Genomic DNA, 23,866 nt, shown 5'->3' with positions numbered 1-23,866 from the left:
CCCATAAACCACCTGGAAGGCACCAGGTATAGAAAAACGGTGCAGAGGAATTTTTCATGCCTTTATCTTTGCTAATGTATTTCAGATATATTTTTAAAGTCTTTATCTTTGCTAGTATCATTTCATATATTTTTAAACACAAAAACTGTTTATAAATTGACAAATCACTGTGGCTCAGTACATAACAAGGAGAAGTTTGGTGTCTGCCAAAGTTAAGACCTCTCCAACTGATTCTCTCTCATCTTCCTGCGTTTGTTTTATCTATAAGAAGCTGCCCAAGCCAGAGAGTTAATAAGGTTTCGTCAGGGATTCAGGCAGTCATTTGTGTCAGATCACTCCAGAAATTATCTATGTATGTATATCTGGCTGGTACTCTGCTTTGAGGGATGAATGAGAGGATGCCCAGTGGGCAAAGCTGAAACCATATGGTTTATTTAAAGAGCTTCTGCTGGCCAAGGTTTGGAGAACTCAGAGCACTTGCAGCTGGTTTCCCTAACATGTATCTTCCTCTGGCATTATAATAGAGAAGATGCGCAACTTACTTTCCCAAGGATAGTGTCGGTGAGACCAGATTTTTTGAGAAACAGAGCAGCATCACTAGCCCCAACTCTACCAGTGCAAGCCGGATCCACCTGCAAAGCAAATGTCAGCACTTCAGCAAGCCCCCAAAAGGAAAGGAACCAAGCACTTTTCCTCACTCCTCACTATGGGCCAGCTCTACCTTATATCTCCCACGGAACACTGAAATTGGCTTGTTTGGCACTTATTGTAATCTTTTCAAGAATGTGTTAAGATACTCCTTAAGGGTGCTCTTTATCCACTTTTCTTTTCAATGGAGCTTTTGCCTCAATATTTGGATTATTGGAAATTCTGAAGATACGAACAGCATCATAATACTGAGTACAACACAGATCTTTGTTGGCACAATGTAAGTAACCTTATTTCTTTAATGCAAAATTTTGGCATTCAATTTGGTTATTTCATAAACTGGAATAACTCAGACTTGGTGCCAAATAATAATAACATTCACAAGTAAATGGCTTGGAACTGCAGAATGTATTCTGACGTTAGACTGTAGATTTAGATTGTATTTATAATGATTTCTAGTAAAACGTCTCAGTTGTTATCTTACATTTATCACTACTTTGGACACACATGAATCTAGTCTAGAATCCCCCTGAATGTCTGGAGTAAGATAAATGCAGTCAAGAGGAATTTAACCTGAAGGCATATTTATATTTTGGAATGTTTTCCTGTTTTTATTCCTTCGATGAGTTCAGCTAGTTTATAAATTTCATAATACTTTTTTGCCATGGACACCCATCCTGATTTTCAGCAGGCGAATCACAAATACACAAAACAAAAAGTGGGCTTCAATTTCTGTGTTTCATTAGCCATTTTAGCTTCAGTCACAAGCTGGAATAAAGCACCTCAATCTTCAACTGCCATTTGGGTTCAATCGAAGAGATATTATTTCACCCCACTGAAATTCTGGCCATTGAACAAATCAGGATCTTCATTTGTTTGAGCATTTTTCAAAATCAGCACTGAATTTCCAGCAAAATATATATGGAAAATATTGAATCATAGGCATTGTTTTGATTTTTTATATTTTTTATTTTAAGGGAAAATCTTAATTTAAAAATAACTCAAATGTTTCAGAAGATAAATTAGGTTTCTCATAAACTGTTATCTCAGATTGGTTTATCTCTGCTGATAAAGCTTTAAACACTTTCTGAGTTATTTACACTGAATTTGAAACCAAAGCAAGTTTCTTTTGATTTCAAAGTGTAGATAATACATCTTTTATTTTCCACATATTGGATTAAAATACTAATTTTTCTGAAAATGTAATTTGGAAGTAGAAATGCTAACTTGTACGGCCTGAGCTTGCCCTGTTGTTGCTACATTCGATCCCGAATTAATAAGACTGGGTCTGTTAAGGATGTACATGTTCTAGATTCAAGATCTCAACATTGTAGGAGACTCTGTAGTGGACTTCTTCCTCGGTGCCCTCCAGGCTCCAATCCCCAACCCCAGTATGGCTGGTAATGCCCGCATGGCAGCCATTTTGTGAATTAAACATTTTCCCTTTTATGGCAACCACAGAACCCATAACACGTCTCAAAATTCCAAATGCATCCACTAGCTAAAAAGTTTGGACACCCTGTCCTAAGTAATATATCAAGAGTTATGGATACTTTGTGCATAGGGTAAGCGTTCTTACACAGTATTGGAAGAAAAGATCTATAACTGACTAAAGTAGGTAGACTGTTGCTATATGTTCCTTTTCAATACATGGATTTTTTTCCCCCACAGTGAGTCAAGGAAGAGGCGTTTTCAGGTAACTTGATCATCCTTTGAATAATTTCATCTATGCCTGTGTATATTCAAGCAATTTTTAAATTTATACTTTGTGACCTCTTGCCAGGGCTTAATCAAAGTATGAGCATACTACAAATACTTTCACACATTACATGAAGATAAAATTCATTACAATTCTAGTATCCCAATGCATTAACAGCATACTGATGTATGTTATTTTTGTTTTGCTCACTAGACAATTCTATCTGTAGTTTGTTTAGCACACAGCTTGAGCTTGGCTTCTTTGGGGGGCTAATTCAAATGGAACAATCCATGATCCTTATTTCACTTCAAAGAGTTTTGTTAGCTAGGCCCACTCACAGGAGGACTTAAGGGGTGCAATAAAAATATTACAAACTACAAATAGCCACCCAGTCATGAATGTGAAATGGCAGCCATATAAATTGAAATAATAACACATAAATAAATGCTGGCTTTTGTAATATTAGATGCAATTGTAACTTTTGTATTTTCTTTCTGCTGGACCAGCACAATGCCTACACAACACATACACTGGGTGTCCATATTATCCAATAGATGAGGAGGGGTGCAGGATTTCAAGGGAGGGAGCAAAAAAGAGAAATGTAGCACACTTGCCTGTTTGTAATATGTCTCATACAGAGGGTTGCCAGTGGAGAGCTAGAAAAAAGGGGGAAATGCAAGGTGAAACATCTTCACACACAGCCAAGTATACCCATCGTCCCCTGCTCCTTAATGGGTCCAGATCAATGTCTGTCTGAGACCCTCTGAAAATGACTCAGCACCATTTTTTCTGAAGAAACGGCCTACCGCAAGAATAGGGCGAGGTATGAATAAGGTTAAAAGGAACTGCATATGAATTCCTTCAGATCATTTCTAGCCAGCCAGAAGTTCTGAAGCTGCTGTCCAACACCTCAGGTTCTCATTTTCCGACATTCAGCAGTTCCTGTACAATAACTTACCATTCACTTGCCCTCCAAAGAATTATCAGTGGACAAACATTTATTTCTTCAAACAGGTTCAAGGACAATACAACTGTTCAAAAAAGTGCTTACTGCTCCCTAGTTTGAGTTCAGTCTAATCACACCAAAAGGCAATGTTTGGCTTTCACTGAGAAAGCAAAGCTGCTTAGTGTACAGTACTAGATGATAAATATAGATAATTGATGTTCAAAAAGCTTCAATTTTTGCACATTCTTCTTATTTATTTCAATTAATTTATAATAAAAAGGAAAGAAAGACAGCCAGCTTGATTGAGCCTAACATAGGTAGAATGAGACAACAAAGCAATAAGAAGCTACCACTTAGAAACTGAACCAACAACATTTTTTCACAAGACCAGGAGTAAGCCCTGAAACTCAGCATGGGAACAGAATGCTATGGAAACAGGAGGTGGCAGAACATGAAAGTTCCACTCTCTTTCATCCCCAAATATACAGCGTTAGAATAACATTATCACACAGTTGAGGTAAAGTGCAAACTTGCCACAGAATTTCACCTCATCATTTATTCTGATTAATGCTAAGTTATAGACACTGACCCGTCCCGAAACAATGAGTAAGTTTTACATCTGCTTTCTGCACAATTGCTTGGTACATAACTATACACATACGTCTCCCTTCTAGAAACCATCTATACCTGACTTCTAATCAGCTTCAGACAGCCTGACCAACTATTAGTGATAATGGGAGTTGTGTCCAGATAGGTCCATCTGGAAGGCTTCAAGATCCCCAATTCAGGCTTAATTGAATGCCTTTCTTTTGTTGTTCTTCACTGTCTCAAAAGCAAACAGAACTCACAGTGTGTAAGGTAGCCATGAAGAGCTACGCAGCTGTCTTTACGATTCCTTCATCATCCAATGGGTAAAATGAAGGCTAACCACATGTAATGAATACACATTCTGTTACACAGAACTCTGCTCTACTATTTGGTTTTAACACTATGCAAAATCACCAAGGCCATCAGCAATGTTTCCTCTGGTTTTCCAGCAAGAGGACAGAAATTCAAATTTTATCTGCCCTGAAGGGTGGGAAAGAAATGCAAGGTCAAAAGAGATTCTTTTTGCTCAAAACAAACGACAATCTGTAACTAACAGCTCTGATGAATAGGCTGCCCAGTAAAAGTTCTCATCCTACAGAAGCCTGGCACTCTACTTCCTACAAGGAACCTGCAATATCTTTGGTAATCTAGGGAAGCTACAATCACTCATGCACGCTATCCATATACACCCTCTGCAAGAACTGCTACTCAGCACAGCCTAGACAAAAACTCCTCTTTAGCTCTGCAATTGGCAGAACCTAGAGCATCAATAAATTCAGCATCAATGTGCGAACTTGCAGGGAATACCTTCAGAACCCAAGAAAATGCCTTCTTCAATCTATTATCATGTAGATGAAAAACATTTGCAAGACTGTTCTAATTAGAGGCAATACCTCACCCTACCACCAATTTTCATTATATCAGAAAAATTGGAGGATGGAGAAGAGGTCCACATTTGAAAAAGGATAAATAATAAAGAGACCCAAAGGATTCAAGGGGAAGGATACTTTGCCCGTGCCTCCTCTACACAGCCCTTAGAATTTACAAGCCAGATTGAGATGCACCCAAAGCTTCCAGAAGAGCTTGGCTTCAAAACACCCTTTCTGAAAAGAGCAATTTATAACTGACTGGTTGTGCTTGACATCTGGGCTATGCGTGGCTCTGGGCTTTTCTGCAAGCAGAGCCAACATGGAGATGCTTTCTCTGCTAGACAGCAGCCATTAACTTTGCAGGAATACAAATCAGCCTGGGCAGAAGGAGTATTCAGGGTTCTAAGGACTTGGGTCCGTGTCCAAAAAAGGAGCCTGGAAAACAGCACTTGGCATCAGCAACATAATTCTCGCTTGAACCAGAATAAGCCTCACAAGGGATGCTCTTAGCAACATTATTTATTAACATGCATGCAACAAATCTACTCTTTACCTACACACAGATCCCTGGATTTGCTCCTTTCTCCGAGTACTCATGACACATTCCATACACCAGATATCCCTCTCCCATCTTCCTTTGTGGCCGAAGGTTTACTGTGTACTATTCCGTTTGAAAAAAGAGCCTCATTAAAGTCCAATTAAATCCTTAGAATAATTAGGCAACTTGTCTACTGGCATGACTGAATTCTTGCTCAAGGGGTCCTTAATTAATAATTACCCCCAGGAATCTGTTGGGGAAACCCACCAAGAGAGGTAGTGCTTTTCTAGTTTTTGCTAGGAGTCACTGTAAATCACCAGTAGGGAGATATGTGTGGCCAGTACACAAAGTTCTGGATTTAACCAAGAGGGAAGGAAACACACCAATCCTTGATTAATTATGTTTCCCCACATAACCCAACCAGTCACTTACGGGAGTGCATCACCAAGGGTTCCACAAAACCCCTCCCTTATTGTGACACACCATATCCGGCAGGCTAGCCAGCTCAGCATCAGAGGCCTTTGTATATTCTCTCCAGCCTTGCGCTAATTTCCATCCCTTGCAACATTCCTCCACACTGGTAAGGACATTCTTCTGTGGCCAAAGCTGCCTAGGGAACTGAAACTTCCCTTGAACTTCTCTGATGGCCTCATAGTGCGGAATCCAGGCAACTTCTGTTGGCCACTGAACCACTTTCCACTGGTATCTGAATTAGGCTGCAGGTTCTGAGGCCATCAAAGAAGTATCTTCAACTATTGCAGGTTACAGACTATCTTCTCCAAAGAAGCTCCATGGGTACCACTTCCAAAATATCTTCAGGTCCCCAAGACAGTATTCTCCAAGGACATTGTAATCATTATATTTTAACCCTTGGTTCTTATGCTATGGGCTGACACAGCTTATCAATTTGGTGGAAGTGTGTGGCTTCATTACGATGTTTTGGCCTTCTCTTGCAAAATGTGTAGTATTCCATATGCTATTACTTGACAATCTGATCTTCAGATGTTTTTTGATTGCTTATACGTCATTGTTAAATTGTTCGTTATTCAGTGAGCAATATAAGTCCTGAGAGCTCTCATACTTCCCTAGTTGGCCACTAAAATGCTGGACAAGGCCAAGCATATACTTTGAGGTCTACAGCCCTGCTACACCCATCTTTTTCAGGAAAGGATTTTAATTTGGCTTAATTTCTAGGTTTTTTTCCAACAAGCCCTGTAAGGTTCTTCCAGAAGAAAAGCCGCCACCTGCTTGAGTTGGTCCCACTTCAGTCTTTTGGTTCTGTATTGGGCTTCCCCAAATTCCCAACATTTAAGCTGAGAAAATTCCCAATGTTCAATTCAAGCTGGGTCCTACCTCTAGAAACCACAAATCCAAGGATACAGACTGCATCATCCGTATCCTACTTTTCTGGGAGAAAATACTTCCGTGGCTACGATCTGGCAGAACTTAAACTCTTCAGCACCTATTAAGATCCTCGCCAAACGCATGCACACCCACTCCTATGCACAGGCAAAGGCAACATATTTGTGCAACAGCGGTCCCTCAATCAAATCCCGGCCTAGAGGACTTCCAGCCCCTTCTCTTCTCCACCGTAGCATCCTAGCCCGCTACCCGTGCGGATGAGGCTTCTTTCCAACAGCCCTGTGAGGTAGGCTGGGCTGGGTCACTTGGGTGTAGGAGGGGGCTTCTCGGCCGTGGCTCGGTAGGGGTGGCGACGGGACGCTCAACGTCCCGGCCCCGGGGGCTGCACTGCTGCCACCCCGGCGGGCTGGGTTGTCTGACCCTTTCCGCCGGCGAGAACGGCTGGCCCTCCCAGCCCCTCCCCGTCAGCGCACAGCGCTCCGTCCTTTCGGGGGAAGGAAAAGAACGGGCGCCCCTCCTGCCCGGGAGACCCCCCTCAAGGTCGCGTGTTTTGCGGGAGGAGGTGGCTGCCCTCCCCTCCCCGACTCCGCTTCTGACTCACGGCGGGAGTATCTCTGCTTCCTTGAATTGCGACCGCTCTACCTCCTCTTCCTCCCCTTCTCCCAGCCGCCATTCTCCCTTCTCATCCCTCTGCCGCCCTTCCTCTCGGCTCCCTACCTGCGCGCCGCCGCCGAGGGGGCCGAGCGCCGCCATCTTCCTCCTCCTCCTCCTCCTCCCGGGAGGGGCGAGGCCAGAGAGGGACGGGGCGTGGCCACGAGAACTACAGCAACAGCGACCGCGGGCGCAGCGCCGCCCGTCGACCAACCGAGGAAGCGCTGGGGGAATCGCCTCGCCGCGTCGCCCCTGAAGGTCCGCGGAAGATGCTCTGGCCGCTGTTCGGGGGCGTTCCTGCTGGCGGGCGAGCCTGTCGTCCTCGGCAGCTTCCCCGCTCCACTCGTGCAGGAGGGGCGTCTGCGGTGCTGCCGCCGCCGAGAAGAGTTCCAAGGCTCGAATGGGGCGTTTGCCCCCCGCCTTTTCTATAGGGAGGATTTCTGGGGTAATTCAGAACTAGTAATGGGCAACCCCGAGCCCCAGATAATCGGGGAGAGCTAATCGCCTGACTCGGTTACTGCCGTCTGCCAGCTTCTGCGTTCACACAGACGCGATCTTTGTTCGTGAACAATGGATGACTGGAGAGGGGGAAAATGCACGTATATTGAACTTTCCCGAAATTAAGTAATTAATGGACTCTCTTTCCCAACAGTTTACTTTATTAAAAACCTTTTGATATTATTATCAGCCAAAACCAAACGGCTTTCCAAGGTGTCTGTTAAACAAACATGGTCCCCAGCCCTTAACATTTTTCTCTGCTAGCTCCAATTTAAATCCTGAGAAAAATCAGAGCTCCTCCTTCTGTGCTACAATTCTCGCAGATTTGTTCTTCTGAAGTGGTTTATTTTTTGGCATCTTCTCGCTTCTTTTCTGTCTGATTTTTTTTTCTTTCTCTATTTGCTTCTTGTTCATTGTCTGCTCCGGGTTCTGGAAATTTTAAATGGGAAAGGAAAGGTCACCTTAGTAAACTTGCTGTCACCTCAGATATCCAGCTAGGCCAATCCATTCCCTTGCAGGAATCGTTCTTGATGTGTGCTTCCTCCCAGCTAACCTAATATGACAACTGGAAGAACAAGCTGCAGACCGAACAGGTTCTGATCCCATGTGCAGCAGCGGCTGGCACTGGGCACAGCAGAAAGACTCCCCCTTCACTTTCTCATCCAGGTGAGAAAATGGGCAGCACCCAGTTCAGGAGTACTGGGAAAGCCACCTCAAGCAGCCTTATTGTGTGAGCGTGGCTATTTTGAAAAGACACTTACAGAACAAGGAGTCTCCACCATAGTGGATTCCCTGTTTCAGTGTCAGCCATCCAAGCAAAAATAGCTCCCAGAGAAAAAGGTCAGGTGGTAGCAAGAATGATATAGCCACAGGAGGAATCTACTCCTTGGTTGCGTCCCACAGAAGAGTTCACTCTTACCTTAGTTTTGCCCCATGTTTCATCACCAAATTTCTTTGCATATTCTTCATCATCAGTGATCAAGAAATTATCAAAAATAGTTCCAGATCTCACCTGCAATTAAGGAAGATGGTACTGTGTCTTCATGTACATTTGGATTAACAGCTCTGTGTCAATGACTTTTTTCATGCAAGCAGGAGCATGCTCACTTCGGCTTACTTACAGCCAATGAAAATAGTACACACAATGTACACATTGAAAATAGTACACACAAAACAAGTAGAAACACAACTGACCTGCCAAAGGTCTAGGCCAATGACGCTGATGTTCTCATAGACCGAAAGGCTTGAGTCTGGCACATACTCGGGATTTACAATCTGGGGATGGGGCCAAATGCCTTTGTAGTTGGGATTTGGGATTTTCCTGGGCTGCCACTCCCCCTGAAATAAACCACATGTTCTCAGTACTCACTGCCCAAATGGACCCCCCGATTCCTCAAAGTTCATCTCAAAGCATGAAAAAGTGGTGCCATACTCTGTAGAGAGGATTCTTGAGCAGGGGAGGTTGCCAGGCACCCTGTTCTGCATCATCCCAGTCTTTAGGTTTTTCAGCACTGTTGTCCACAATGTATTCAGCAATATCCCAATCCTATCACGGGGTGAAAAAATGGAAGAAAAGCAAAATGAGCAAGTCCTACTCAGTAGATAAAATCCACTGACTTGTCTTAGGGAGGCCAGTCTCTCAGAAACTTACTATGAGGATAATAGAAGATGACCAGAAAATATTTTACACAGAATGTAGATATATTGATATAGAGATATATTCTGTTGTTGTACCTATCGCTTATATAATAGGAAACTTTTCCAATGGGAATTGGAATTCCCAGTCCAACCCCTCCTCACCTTTCACAGGCTACCTCAAACAGGAATAGAAAAGCCTTTTATTGTAAAAAGCCAATAACCCATAGGTTACCGGAGGCCCCAGAACAAATATAGTCCACAAACCGACTTTTTATGCACCCTCCCCAAGCTGCTTATCATCAGAAATTGGTGGCAAATTTTTCTGCCATTTTAAGGTGGGGAACACACAAATAACATAAAGTAAATCCTGCAAAAGTCAATATAATTTTATGAAACAAAGCAAATCCCTGCAAACCTCAAAAACACCACTATGTGAGAGGTGGGAATTAGAAATTTCTCTGACTTTTCTCACATTATCACCCCACCTACTGCAACTTTCAGCTACATTCATTTCCAGTGTGGTCCCCAGTCACCCAAAGGTTGTCGACACCTTTATTAACCTATGGGGGGGAAAAATCAAAGCTCCACCCAGATGTATTGTCAAAGGCTTTCACAGCCAGCATACGATGGCTGGTGTGGGTCTTCCGGGCTTTGTGGCCGTGTTCTGGAAGTTTTGTTTCCTAATGTTTCGCCAGCATCTGTGACCGGCATCTTCAGAGGGCAGGAGCACAGACAGGAGCAGTTCTCTCTGTGCCCAGGATGATGTGACCCTTTTGTGGGTATTTATAGAGATCTGAGGGGGGGGGGAAGGGGGGAGTGTGTGTGGGGGGATGGGGGGAATATGTGTGTACACACATATTCTGACACCAAAACAAGCAGCCACTCATTAACCCACCCCCCACCCCCCCAACCCTCCCTAACCCCCCCCCAGATCTCTATAAATACCCACAACAGGGTCACATCATCCTGGGCACAGAGGGAACTGCTCCTGTCTGTGCTCCTGCCCTCTGAAGATGCCAGTCACAGATGCTGGCGAAACGTTAGGAAACAAAACTTCCAGAACACGGCCACACAGCCCGGAAGACCCACACCAGCCTCCACCCAGATATTAGGCAAAGCCAGAGCATGACATGGGTGAAATCTGTAGCAATGCAAAATTGTTTCTTTTTGTCTCTTTCTCTCTGTACCATCCCACATGCAATTAGAGTGAGTACCACAGCTTTCCCATCTCAGACCTAGACTAGCTTTATGGGGAAAAATATTTAGTATGTTGCAGTGGAAGAATAGTAAATATTTTTAACCAACCTTGCCACATACTACAGTATTCTCTCTTCCTGTCAGCCTTGTGAGATTGTCCAGACAAGAAACACACCCAGAAGTACTAGCTTTATTATAAGGTTACATTAACAGAATCTTGCAAGTCTGAAAGTACATCTCTCCCCTGTTGCCTTTATAGTCCAAGAAACTAGGGAGGGTCCCTTCTGAGATGTCTGCCACTCCCCCATTTCTTCTGCAGGCTCAGTTGCCTCTTATCTGGCTGCTGCCTAGTCTGCGGCTCTTCCGCCTGTCTCTCAAGGTCATTCCCACATACCATTACACATCCCATGAAAAAAGAGAAATCTCTAATCCCTGGACACTCATTCCAACAGGACCCTATAAACATACTACGGTATTGGAATCTTTTCTGCTTCCTTGCTTGCACATTTTGTGTATTCAAGTTTGAGCAGTTTCTAAAAGAATTGTGGCTAATTCTTATTTTACAGGTTTTGAAGGATTGAAAAAAAAAGTTTTCTCTTTGGTGTAGTGGTTGAAGCACCAGGCTAGAAACCAGGAGACTGTGAGTTCTAGTTCTGCCTTAGTCATGAAGCCAGCTGGGGACTTTGGGCCAGTCACTCAGTCTCAGCCCTAGGAAGAAGAAAGCAAGAGCAAGCCACTTCTGAAAAATGTGGTCAAGAAAATGCCATGAACTTTTGTCAGGCAGTCACCAGGAGTCAAGAGTGACTTGAAGGTGTGTGTGCATGTGTGCACACGCGTGCGCGCACACACACAGAGGACTGAGAATGAAATAGAGAGTTATTACATGTCAAAAATGTGTAGGAAGATTCAAGAGAATGAGCAAGATAATGCCATGAATGGATTTGGTAACAATAAATGGAGAAAAATAGAATTATTGTGGCTCCAATCCATTATAGGTCACCATGTTATTTTTATTGTGACATTGTAACCAGTGAGAGTTGCGAGATTGCAGCAGGATAAAAATTGAATAAATAAATATGTAGTGGAGATACTATTTTCCTGAAATAAACTTCAGGGAAGAAATTGCTAGTAGCAGAAATAATAAAATGTTTCAGTTGCTTTGATATCTACTGGAATCAGTATTCAGCAAATCCTTGGCATGTTGCTGAAAAAGTTCACGTTTAAGAAAAAAAGTAGGAAGGAGTAAGTCAGCAATCCTCAATCTTAATAAAAAGCCAAGAAATGGCCAGTGAGACAAAATAATAAAAACCTTGTGAAGAAACTGTCAATGCTGTAATTCTTGTCATTATGGAATGTTAATAGTGAGTAAGCCTGGTCAGACCTGTAGCTCATGTTTCAGAAAATTTTATTTCAATGAACTCAAATTCTAGCAAAAAAATCTTACGGCTGATGAATTAATAAGAAAAGGGGCCCAACATGCTCAAAGGAATAATTATAATGTGCATTCTCCAAGGAATAATTATAGGCACGAATAAATTTAAAAGAGAAACATTGAAAAAATGCTAGTAATTATATTTAACAAAGCTCTGGAAAAAAAGAGTGGATGTATATAAGAAATGGGAAGAAGGGCGGGTCACAAGAGCAAATACATACAATGATGTCTGTAGCGATACTCCCAGGAAAGCTACAGCTAACAAGGTGAGAAAAAGAGGAAAGAGGGCCCAGGTATGTCCCAAGCAAGCTGAGGGAGGAAATAGTTCAGTGAAGTTAATGAAATGTTAACAGGTGAAAAAAGTGAAGGTAGATCTACTCATATTTTGTCTCCTCAGAATTCTGTGTCGTTTCCTATAAGTGTAACTCAGAGCTCTCAGGATTCCCGCTTAAGATCAGTAAAGAATTAGTCAGAAAATATCCAGCTACTTTCAATCTGCAGATGTCCTCAAGTCACATTCAGTTCCTGATGACTATACAGACACCTCCATTCGGTTTTCTTGGCAACAGTATAACGGAGATTTGCTACAGCCATCTTCTAATATGTCTTTTTCAACCTCCCAGCTCTGAAATTCCGTGGAGGTCTCCTGTCCAGTTCCTAACCGGACCTGGTCCTGCTAAACTTCTGAGGCCAGTCAAGGCTGGTTGGGTCCTCCCACCTGCTGTAACATATCCAGCCAAGTACGGCTCTTTGAGTCACAAGGCAAAGTCATTTGGGGCCCATCAAGAGTTAGCAGCAGCATCTGAGGGAGCAGACCTGTTCTTGTGCTGAGGGCTTTTACATATAAGCCACTCTTGGGGAGGAATGGCAGCAGTAGCAGCTTATAGTGCTCTCTTGGGGGTGGCAGGTGGAGTAGCACTGGCAGGTTGTGTCAGTACTAGGAGTAACCTGTGCTGTAAAAATCCAAGTGGCCACTAGAGAACAGAAAAGGTTAATAGAATTCTTGTATCTCTCTGCTGCCATCTAGTGGTTGCTCTTGTCAGTATGCACTGAGGCTGGTGATTGCCCGCCTGAACCTTTTTCGCCTACCACTCTGCTCTGACAGTCACTCTAGGTCAGTGTTGTCCAAACTTGGCCACTTTAAGATGAGTGGACTTCAACTCCCAGAATTCCCCAGCCAGCTGGCTAGGGAATTCTGGGAGTTGAAGTCCACTCATCTTAAAGTGGCCAAGTTTGGACAACACTGCTCTAGGTAAACTCCCAGATTTCTCTGTGAGTGGCATGCTGGCCCTGAGGCAGACCACAATCAGGCTTAGTTATTTCTCTAGTGGTTCTACCACATCTGCCTTGACCCTACTTATGCCACTGTATCCAACTACCTTAAGCAAATTTAGATCTTCAGAGCCAGATTAATTGCACCCTAACACAGAAGAGGAATTTTATGATTTGGTGTGGGTCTTCCGGGCTGTGTGGCCGTGTTCTGGAAGTTTTGTTTCCTAACGTTTCGCCAGCATCTGTGACCGGCATCTTCAGAGAGCACAGTGGGCACAGAGGGAACTGCTCCTGTCTGTGCTCCTGCCCTCTGAAGATGCCGGTCACAGATGCTGGCGAAATGTTAGGAAACAAAACTTCCAGAACACGGCCACACAGCCCGGAAGACCCACACCAGCCTTTGTATGCCGGCCATGAAAGCCTTCGACAATACAATTTTATGATTTGCTTGCAAAATAGTTTTACAAGCTCTAAGAAATTCTGAAGAATAGATGTTACATAACAGGAACATAAACATGTTTATTAAGCAAAATGGAAGAGCCAGGAAAGTAAAGAGTGATCTGCCCAATTGCAATTCCAAGGTAATGAAAAAGGAATCAATCTGTTACAGTAAGAGAGAAGCCTGACATACTGATCAGCAAGAGGCAGCATGGATTTGCCAAGAAAAAAATCCTGCATTCTTAAAAAAAATCAGATTACCTGCTAATTTCATTGTGAATGCTATCGACATAATTTATCTTGATGTTAGCAAAGCAAATGTCAGAGTCCTCTTTATATTCCAACAGACCAACTGGCTATCTGCCCATGAAGACTACTCGGAGGCTGCAGCCAGTCGGGAATGCAGCAGTGCAGTTAGTTATGGGTGTGCCTCTGTATGCCCATGGCATATCTCTGTTGCTTGAGCTGCAGTGCTTAGCAGGAAGCTTTCAGGTACAAGTAATTTTTGCATATGATCTGTTTTTTTTTTACTTTTCTTTTAATATTGTTAACCACCCCCTAGTCATTTATGGAGTTATTTATTTATTGACTAAATAAATAAATACATTCAAGATGTGGTTATCGCCTATAAAGCCTGTCATGACATACGGCCTAGTTGTTTGAGAAACCTCACTTCCATTGCTTCTGCCTATCTTGTGACATTGGACAGATTGGGTGTGCTACGGTTCCCATCTTTAAAGCAGCGCCATCTGATGGGTACTAGGAGGCATGCGCTCTTGGTTGCGGTACCTGCCCTCTGGAATAGTATCCCCCCTGGTGGTTTGAACAGCTCTGACCTGCTGTTCTTTTAATTAAACTTAAAGCTCTTCCACAGGCTCTGGAATAGGTGGGATATATGTCCATCCTGAATGAGATTATTTTAACGGTTGGGGTATGATGGCTTCCTGGCTATAGCTATCTTGCATTATTAGTTTTTTACTGTCTTAAAGATGAGATGTGTTTTGTAATCATATGCCACCCAGAGTCATTGTGAGTTGAGTTGCTTTATAAACTAAATAAACAAATAAATACAATTAAGAATTTAAACGTAAGTAAAACCTAATTAACGTAAAGGTCTTTAGCATCTTCCTAAATTGCAACAGTAAGGCGGCCAGGGTACAGCTCTGGAAGAAGTGTATTGCATAATGTGGGGGCAACCACTGAGAAGGGTGCTGGCCTAATCTTGTCAGCCAAGCCCCTCCACATTATTGCTGGCACAGAAATACAGGTTCAGATTTCATGCATCTTCTCCTTCAGGAAAAACATATACAAGATGAAGTTGTCCATCAATGCTGACACAAAGAAATGGGAAGATACCTATCAGCAGCTGCCAATTCATCTTTTGCATGCCCTCCCACATCAGGAAAAATGCACAAAGGACAATACTTGTAAGACTTGCTACATGCCTTTTCCACTAGACAAGATCCACACTGGCTTTTCCTGTTACCCTTCATGCACCTTTTTCCCCAAAGGAGGAAACAAAAATGGTGGTGCTCTATGTCTTAAACAAAGGGATGTTAGTGGGTGGGTTTTTCAAGGAGTAGGTGAATTTTTCTTCCTTAATAACCCCTAATTCTGCATATCACTTCACCTGCCAGGCGAGTGAAGGATTGGATCTGATCCTTAGAGCAGTTCCATTATCCACCCTTGATTTAGAAAAACCGGTCAAAGGGATTTTATCAAATTTGCAGTTGACACAGAATTTGGAAGACAAAAGGGGGGGGAAAAATAACGTGATCTTGACAGAATGAAGACTGGCTGAAGCCAACGAAATAAAATTTGGCAGAAACAAATTCAAATTTCTAGAAAGTGACAGCAACAATACATACATATCAAAAAGATCTCAGGATTGTAGATAATCACAATCTGAACAAGGCTGTGATGTATAGTTTCTGTCTTATGAGAAGTAGTAACTTGACTTTATATAGTACTAATCTAAGGTCATTTTAGTACTGTGTCCAGTTATGAATGCTGTACTTTAAAATGGAATGGACTTCATGAACAACAGCAGAAATTATCAGCATCTTCTGTGTGGGAACACTGGAGGATCTTTCAGTCTGAGAGGACCTAATGGCATTTTTAAACCTTCAAAGGACTATCACATAGAGGAAAAGTGCTTGTTCTCTGCTCTCACAAAGCCCAACATTACAAGGAGATAGTGTTTGACCAAATGTTAGGACAACTATTTTAGTAATAAGATTAGTACACTCTCCTTGTGGACAGCCATTCATTGGGGATGCCCTAGCTCTGGATTTTCCACACTGGACAGGGGATTATCCACTTCCATCCTATAACATCACCTCTGGCTTAGTGTCTTCTGGATCATCAATTTCAGCTTCATCATCCCAATTCTCAGGTTTCTTCACTGCTGGATCATTTATTCTCCTTGGTGGCAAGAAGTCCCAGTCATCTTCCAAAACACCTGATATAACCATTTTATTATCAATTTTAACTTTATATGTGTGATCCGGTTTTAAAATCAGTGTATATAGGTGTGTGAATCCATCCACCTAAATCAAAGTGTGGAAAAGGAGAAATACTGGTTTGTTTCATCATTACCTTCAGTCAAACTAATTTCAGAGGGATGGGCATATTAGTATGCAGCAACACTACATGAGGCTGGTAAATGCGCAAAGCAACTCTGTCAAAGTATTTGTACAACAGTGTTTGCTCTCAGTAAAAGTGCATAGGGCTTTAAGCTTACCACATAGAAGTTTCCACCAAATAGTGCCTGCACTGTTTGCTGTAGAAAATATGAGTTATGTGTGGTTCTAGTTTACTAAAGCATATTACAGTAAAAAATATTTTTGAGTCATCCATGACTCCTAGTAATTTTATGGGCACATAAACATAATTTTCTTGGCAACAAGTTATTTGCTATTGTCTTCTTCCATGTCTTTTTTTTTCAGTTTCCCAGTTTAGCTTATAGCCTTGGTATTCTCTGGTTACAGTTAACCAACATCTTTTATCTGACTTTAATGTCTCAAGATTGGAATATTATGGATCACAACATTTATTTATCATGATTTTTTGGCACTTACTTTGCAGCGAATTTGTTTCTTAACAGGATAAACTTTGTTCTTGTAGTTTAAAATGATGTGGACTTTCTTTGTATCAGAGCCACATATATCAGGCCCTGAAAGAGATAACAAGGTTTGCTCTCTTGTGCCATTTGTACTGAAAATGCCTCACCTTATTTCAGACTGATAAGATCTTTGACTTTCTAAGTAATTAAACTTTCCACTTATTTCCAGTATTAACTGCAGATAAAAATGTAAGGATCACATCTATCAGGAACTTCTATGATTCAAGTTCCTAATACAGAAGCTGAAAGGGAGCTCTGGAAGTATTTTAATCAAGTTTATCTTAGATGAATTTTGATTCTTAATTAAATTTATACCTTTCCCTAGTATTCTTCCTTATTAATTTTGGGTCTTGTGGAAATTTTCTTGTAGAAGGTTATTTCAACAGTACTGTAAGTAAATAATGCCAATTTTGTTACATGATTTTAGTCAAATCTAACAAAAGCAGCTCACCAAACATGATGTAGTACAGAGATTCCCCACTCATGTTCTTTTGGTTCAGACTGGAGGGAAATATTTTCACATAACCACCACCACAATCAATTTTCTGTTCATGCTTTACTGTATATTGAATTACCAAAGATTTTCCTTTATTGCTGAATGGTTCAAATCGTGAGGAGATGGCGTAAAACTTTAAATTTTCACTTGTCTGCAGACCTAGAGTATATGAGAAGACATTTCACACAGAGACTAGAATTGTAATATAATTGCCAAAGTGCTTAAGTAATCATAATAAGTATAATTAAAAACCAATAAATGCATAACAGCTGTCCCTAGTGCCGGGGGCGGGGGGGGGAGGTAGCATAAATATTACATTTCAGACACTTATCTTGGAGGTGGAGAGTAATCTTTTTAAACTTTCATACTCCATATTATGGTAATATCTTTATCTAGATAACAGTACAAACTGTTGAGCAGGTGAGGCAGTAAATAAATAAATAAAGAGAGGGAGGGAGGGAGGGAGGGAGGATAAGTGTTCAAGCAATAGAATTCAGTTACATTCTCAAAACTGAAGGCATGCAGCCTCCTTCCACATTTTAGTTAGGCTTTATCAGATGCTGGGATGATTTCAAGTTCACCATGGACTCTCCCAAGGGCACTTGAATGGAAGGAATAAACAAAGGTTGGTCCTCCATTTTTTAAAATATAAAATCCAACTAATACCCTGAAATCTCCATCCTTAGACAGAACAAGTAAGTGTGTTGATAAATGAGAAACAGGAGAGAGAAGATAGATAAGTTTTATAATACTGAAGATAGATATGTTTTAGATGTTGCTCTATGTGGAAAAGTAGGTGGGTAGCTTTGCCTAGTGGTTAAATGGAATGAATCTTCAGAGAGTAAAGGCAGCTTCAGGAGTATAAACCATATTTCTCCTATGTAGACTATCACAGTTGAATGTTTTTTTACTTCACAGTCTAGCCTAGAGATCTGGTAGTTTCTGGTATTATCTCCTTTCCTAGGTCAATAACTAGGTCCAACCCTATTTAGCTTCAGAACCTAGACAAGTTCAGCCAGGTGCTGTCTCCAGTTGAGGCATATGCTCCTTACATTAGACTATGCTCCACAGCAGGCATTAACTTAGGTGCTAGCCCTTATATCTGATTACTGCCCTGCATTTCTGCTCTGCCATGAGAGCAACAGCTGGGACCATTTGTGTATACAGGACATGCCCAAGACTATGATCCTGGGATTAGCAGAAATGACCACTGAATTAGAACCAAGGGCAGGTGGGAAGAAGACAAAAATATACTCTCATGACTGGCTCTTAGAACTTCTAATCTCAGTGTGACTTAAAAAAATCTTCTAAAGGACATAAATAATATCCAAGCAGATACTACATTAATTATGAATTTCATATAATATCTCCAAACCTTTGTCTGTTTCACGATCACCATAAAAATTTCCAGCTGTCAACCTAAACTTTCCATAGTTGGATTTATGTTGAGAGAGCACCCATCTCTCCTTCCATTTTGCTGTTAATAAACATGAAAATATTTGTCACTGAATCAAACTGTTGGTAATAGCAAGCCAAAAACCAGAAACAAAACCAGAGACAAACAAAACAGTACAGTATCATGCTATACACAAAAGACAGAATGCTTATGAGAGGTATAAAAAGTTGGAGTGCATCATCTACCAAGGAGATACATATGATCTGATCAAAAGTATAACATACATATTATACCATCAAAGATATATATGTATGTATGTATCTACCCACGTTCATGAAGTCATTGCAAGTTTGAGCACAGGATTAAACAAAAATGGAGTTAAAATGACAAGCACTCAACAAGTACAGAACATAAGAAATGGAAATGGAACCCAAGAAGAATGCAGCCAGTGACCAACTCAGACTTTAGCCTGCTCAACTGTCCTAAAATCAGCAGCAACTCTTTGATGAAAAGAAATTAGCAGTTAAATAAAAGCTGTAACAACAAATTATTTTTGGTCACCCACAAGACCACTGTTTTTGCAGCAATGTCTTTCCTGCTGGAAGTGGTTACAACTGCTATAGCTGGAAATCACCCATTCAGTAAAGAGAGAGAGAGAAGAAAAAAGGAAGTGCTGGTTGATTGCAGGGATCATATTAAATTATTTTACAAACATTGTAAAACCATGTAAGATTCCGGTTTAATTTTATAGAGGTATGACTTGCTCTATTGTATTATCCAATAAAAGAGAATATATGTAGCTCAGGGTTGAACTGTGAAGTCCTTGGTGCTCTCTGAGCTTGGTTGTTTGCTTGCAGACTTTTCATTACTCAACTATGTAACAACGTCAGTGCGAGTGAGTGTGGGGTTTGCTCCCTGTTTATATACACTAGCTTACCCTGCCAGTTTTGGTGAGGGCGTGGTTTTCTCCCTGGTAGTTCCTTGACTAGGGTATTGTTTTCTGCTTGATTGCTTGCCTGGTGTTAATCCCTGCTTATCTGGGTGTTGGCTGCTGGAGAGTATGTATTCTGGTGTTTTTCTTTCCTTCTTAGATTTTTTTTATTGTCTCTTTTGAATGGTGTGTAAATATGGTTTATTCTATATGTGTTTGTTGATGGCTGATTTGTCTGAATGCCAGGCTTCCAGGAATTCTACAGTGTTTTGGTCTAGAATGCTCAGTTTCCCAGTTGAAACTTTAGTTGAATCTGCCCATGTGTTGTGAGATTAAGGAGTTTTCACCATGTCTTCTGACTGCTAGTTGGTGTTCATGGATACACTCCGCTAATCTTCTGCCTGTCTGTCCTACACAGTGGCTGTTACAGTCTTTATACTGTTTGCACTAGATGATTCCTGTTGTTTTTTTTTCTTGGGTTACTGGGTCTTTTGGTTTACTAGCCAAATACACTAAGATCAAAATTCCCAGAATCATGGACCTCATCAATCTCTGTCTCACTACCTATTTTCAGTTTGATGGACAAATATACCAACAAATCAGAGGAACACCCATGGGATCACCACTGTCAGGACTCACAGCAGAGACCATAATGCAGCATCTAGAAACTATAGGACTCCCACACATACAACCAAAAGTATGGATGTGGTATGTAGACACCTTTGTCATAATAAAAAAGAAGCAACTAGAGAAGACACATGACACAATCAACAACATCTTCAAAGGAATAAAATTCACAAGGGAAGAAGAAAACAATAACACACTACCCTTCCTGGATATCCTCAAAAGCAGAGAAAACTACCACAAATTAGAAACGCAAGTCTATCAAAAAGCAACCTACACTAACCAAGTGCTCCATTATCAAAGTAACAACCCAACCTCCCACAAGAGGAGCTGGGTAAGAACATTATTCAGATGAGTACAAATGCACTGCAGCAACCTAGAACACCAGAAAAAGGAAACAGACTGCCTATAGAACATCTTCCAACAAAATGGATACCCACACAACTTTATCAAAAAGTGCCTGACCATTCAACCCACTACAGCACAATCAACATAAGCTATGAAAAGAATCTAAAGGATCAAATTACTTACAATACATCAAAAAATCTCAAAAACAGCCAACAGACTAACCCTAACCACATGGCATCATTGTAGCACACAAACCAACTAAAGCCCTCCAAAAGATCTTAAGCAAACCAAAAGACCCAAGGCACAAGAAGAAAAAACAGGAGTCATCTACAACATACAGTGTAAGGGCTGTAACAGCCACTATGTAGGACAGATAGGCAGAAGACTATTAGAGCGCATTCATGAACACCAACTAGCAGTCAGAAGACACGATGAAAACTACTTAAACTCACAACACTTGGGCAGACTCAACTACAGTTTCAACTGGGGAAATGAGCATTCTAGACCAAGCTAAATCCAAAAACACTATGGAATTCCTGGAAGCTTGGCATTTAGACAAATCAGCCATCAATAAACATAAAGAATAAACCATATTTACACACCATTCAAGAGAGACAATAAAAAATCTAAGAAAGAAAAAAAAACACCAGAACTCATACTCTCCAGCAGCCAACACCCAGTTAAGCAGGGATTGACACCAGGCAAACAATCAAGCAGAAAACAATACCCTAATCAAGGAACTACCAGGGAGAAAACCACACCCCCACCAAAACTGGCAGGGCAAGCTAGTGTATATAAACAGAGAACAAACCCCACACTCATTCGCACTGATGATGATACCTAGTTGAGTAATGAAATGTCTGCAAGCAAATGACCAAGCTCAGAGAGGACCAAGGACTCCAGTGCTCTATTATCTTCCAGATCTAAATCACAAATACTATTCACACTGTGATTTATTCTTCCTTTGTCTTGGGGTTTTATCCATATTTTAATTTGTTGTCAGCAACAAATTGTTGTCAGCAACATTAAAGAATAATGTTGTCAGCAACATTATGTTGTCAGCAAATGTTGTCAGCAACATTAAAGAATAATAGGAAATCTACAAAATGGAATATACATGAAAGCTTTTGAAAGGAATAAAAACGTGGATTTTACTATCCCTGTATGGGCCTGCTGTGTATTTGTCCTATTACATTTACAGAGGCAGCCAAAAGTATTGGTACCCCTCCACTTTTTCCCAAAGAATCCCAGTTTCTGTGAAATAAGTTGAAACTGACACAAGTAAATGACATCCACCATTCTTTATTCCATAATCTATAGAGCACACACTTTGTTTTTGTTGTATGATTTAACATATTCTTGTAAATAATAAAAGAAATAAAATGTCATGGACATAATTATTGGTATCCCTAATATTTTGTAGCATGCCTTTTTGAGGCAGTAACTGCAATCAAGCATTTTCTGTAGCTCTGAATAAGATTTCTACACTTCTCAACTGGCAATTTGTCCTTCTCTTCTTGAGCAGACTGCTCCAGTTGTCTTAGGTTTGATGGGTTTCTTCTCCCAACTGAGTTTCAGCTCTTTTCCTAGATGTTCTATTAAGTTCAGATCAGAACTCATAGCAGGCCACTTCAGAACAGTCCAATGTTTGCTTTTCAATCATTCTTGGGTCCTCTTAGAAGTACTGTATGTTCGGGGTCATTATCCTGCTGGAGGACCCATGACCTGCAGCTGAGACAGAGCTTTCTAACGCTGGGCATTAAGTTTTGCTCCAGAATGCCTTGATAATCTTCTGATTTCATTGTGCCCTGCATGGATTCAAAGCACCCAGTGCCAGAGGCAGCAAAGAAACCCCATAACATTATGGAGCCTCCTCCACATTTCACAATCAGGATGGTGTTCTTTTCTTTAAATGCACTGTTTTTCTTCTGTGAACATAGAGCTGCTGTGACATACCAATAAGCTCTAATTTTGTTTCATCTGTTCAAAGAACATTCTTCCAGAAGGATTGTGGCTTGCCAACATGTATTTTAGCAAACTCTAGTTCGGCTTTTTTGTGTCTGTCTTTTAGAAGTGGGGCCTTGCGAGGTCTTCTACCATGGAGGCCACTTTCAGTCAAACAGTGAATGGTGTGACTTGATATTGGTGTACCTTGATCTTGAAGGTCAGCCAGGATCTGTTTTGAAGTTTTCTTGGTTCTTTCTCCACCATTCAAAGTATCCTTCTGTTCAGTCTGTCAATTTTCCTCTTGCGGCCATGTTCTGGGAGGTTGGCTACAGTCCCGTGGACTTTAAACTTCTTGATAATATCATTAAGCATGATCGCAGGAACATGAGGCTCTTTGGAAATGGTTTTATAGCCTTTACCATGCTTCTACCTTTCCTCCTCAGACAACTCTCGGCTTTTCTTTCTCTTGTCCATGTTCACGATGGATACAAAATGCCTGAGTACTTTTCTCCATTTAAATAGCCTGAATGAATGATTATGAGATGGGAAGCACTTGAGATACTAATTAAAGTAAATAGTTTGCTTGAGAGGTCACTAAAATCCAATATCTTTTAACTTCTAATGGGTACTAGTAATTATTTTCATGCCATTTCATTTGTTTTATTATTTACAAGAATATGTTAAGTCATACATCAAAAGCAAAGTTTCTGCTCTATAGATTGTAGAATAGAGAATGCCATTTACTTTATTTATTTACCAAATTTATATGACTGCCCATCTCACAAGAAGTGACTCTGGGCAGTGTACAGCAAAAAATATAAAACAATAAACATGTCAAAAGTCATATTAAAAAAAATTGACTTGTGTCACTTTCAACTCTGCAAATTGGGATTCTTTGGGAAAAAGTGGAGGGGTACCAATACTTTTGGCCGCGCCTGTATAGCCTGCCTTCCCGGTAACTCAAGACACTAAGCTTTCTCCTTTCTTTTGATTTTTCACATATAATCTATGTGGCAGATTGGGCTGAGAGGTAATATCTGACCCCATATCACACAGAGAACTCCATCCCCTCCCTACCATCCTAGCCACTCTCCTTTCTGAACAGCATCCATCACATTCAGGCTAGGACTAGTAGTTCTCTGGCCTTTTGCAGCCCAGATCCGGTAGCTTCATTTTAGGTGGGTTTCAAAAAGGTGGTTTACATAATGGAGACTTTAAAGTAAA

At 41.2% G+C, this 23,866-nt stretch overlaps 2 protein-coding genes across 8 annotated transcripts in view; both read right to left on the bottom strand.

Annotated features, from left to right (window-relative positions):
- The window catches only part of EPS15L1 (epidermal growth factor receptor pathway substrate 15 like 1), a 38,586-nt gene extending 31,132 nt beyond the window's left edge, over positions 1-7,454 (bottom strand). For 5 of the 7 annotated variants that reach the window (XM_007437730.4, XM_007437731.4, XM_088149594.1 and 2 more), the window contains exons 1-3: positions 7,368-7,453; positions 2,962-3,003; positions 543-632 (exon numbers count right to left, since the gene is read on the bottom strand). In XM_007437730.4, coding sequence (XP_007437792.1) covers positions 543-632; positions 2,962-3,003; positions 7,368-7,403 — 168 coding nt within the window. In that variant the 5' untranslated portion in view covers positions 7,404-7,453. Of the gene's footprint in view, positions 1-542; positions 633-2,961; positions 3,004-7,367 lie in introns of all 7 variants that reach the window. The other 2 variants (XM_025172874.2, XM_025172873.2) reach the window with 1 other exon arrangement.
- A 495-nt stretch (positions 7,455-7,949) lies between these two features.
- Positions 7,950-18,889, bottom strand: CALR3 (calreticulin 3; the record flags this gene model as incomplete). The annotated part of the gene is made up of 8 exons (XM_015889754.3): positions 7,950-8,228; positions 8,719-8,811; positions 8,994-9,137; positions 9,232-9,345; positions 16,116-16,325; positions 16,857-16,951; positions 17,352-17,555; positions 18,772-18,889. Coding segments are annotated over 8 exons (1,119 nt in total), but the record flags the coding sequence as incomplete, so codon positions are not given.
- Positions 18,890-23,866: the final 4,977 nt, after the last annotated feature.

Source organism: Python bivittatus, unplaced genomic scaffold (assembly GCF_059951505.1).
Source record: "Python bivittatus isolate LINGU-HERP-01145 unplaced genomic scaffold, Pbiv_v1 ctg000580_np1212, whole genome shotgun sequence".
Classification (NCBI taxonomy): domain Eukaryota; kingdom Metazoa; phylum Chordata; class Lepidosauria; order Squamata; family Pythonidae; genus Python; species Python bivittatus.
Note: the sequence above shows the minus strand (reverse complement) of the source record. Positions and strands in the feature narration are given on the sequence as shown.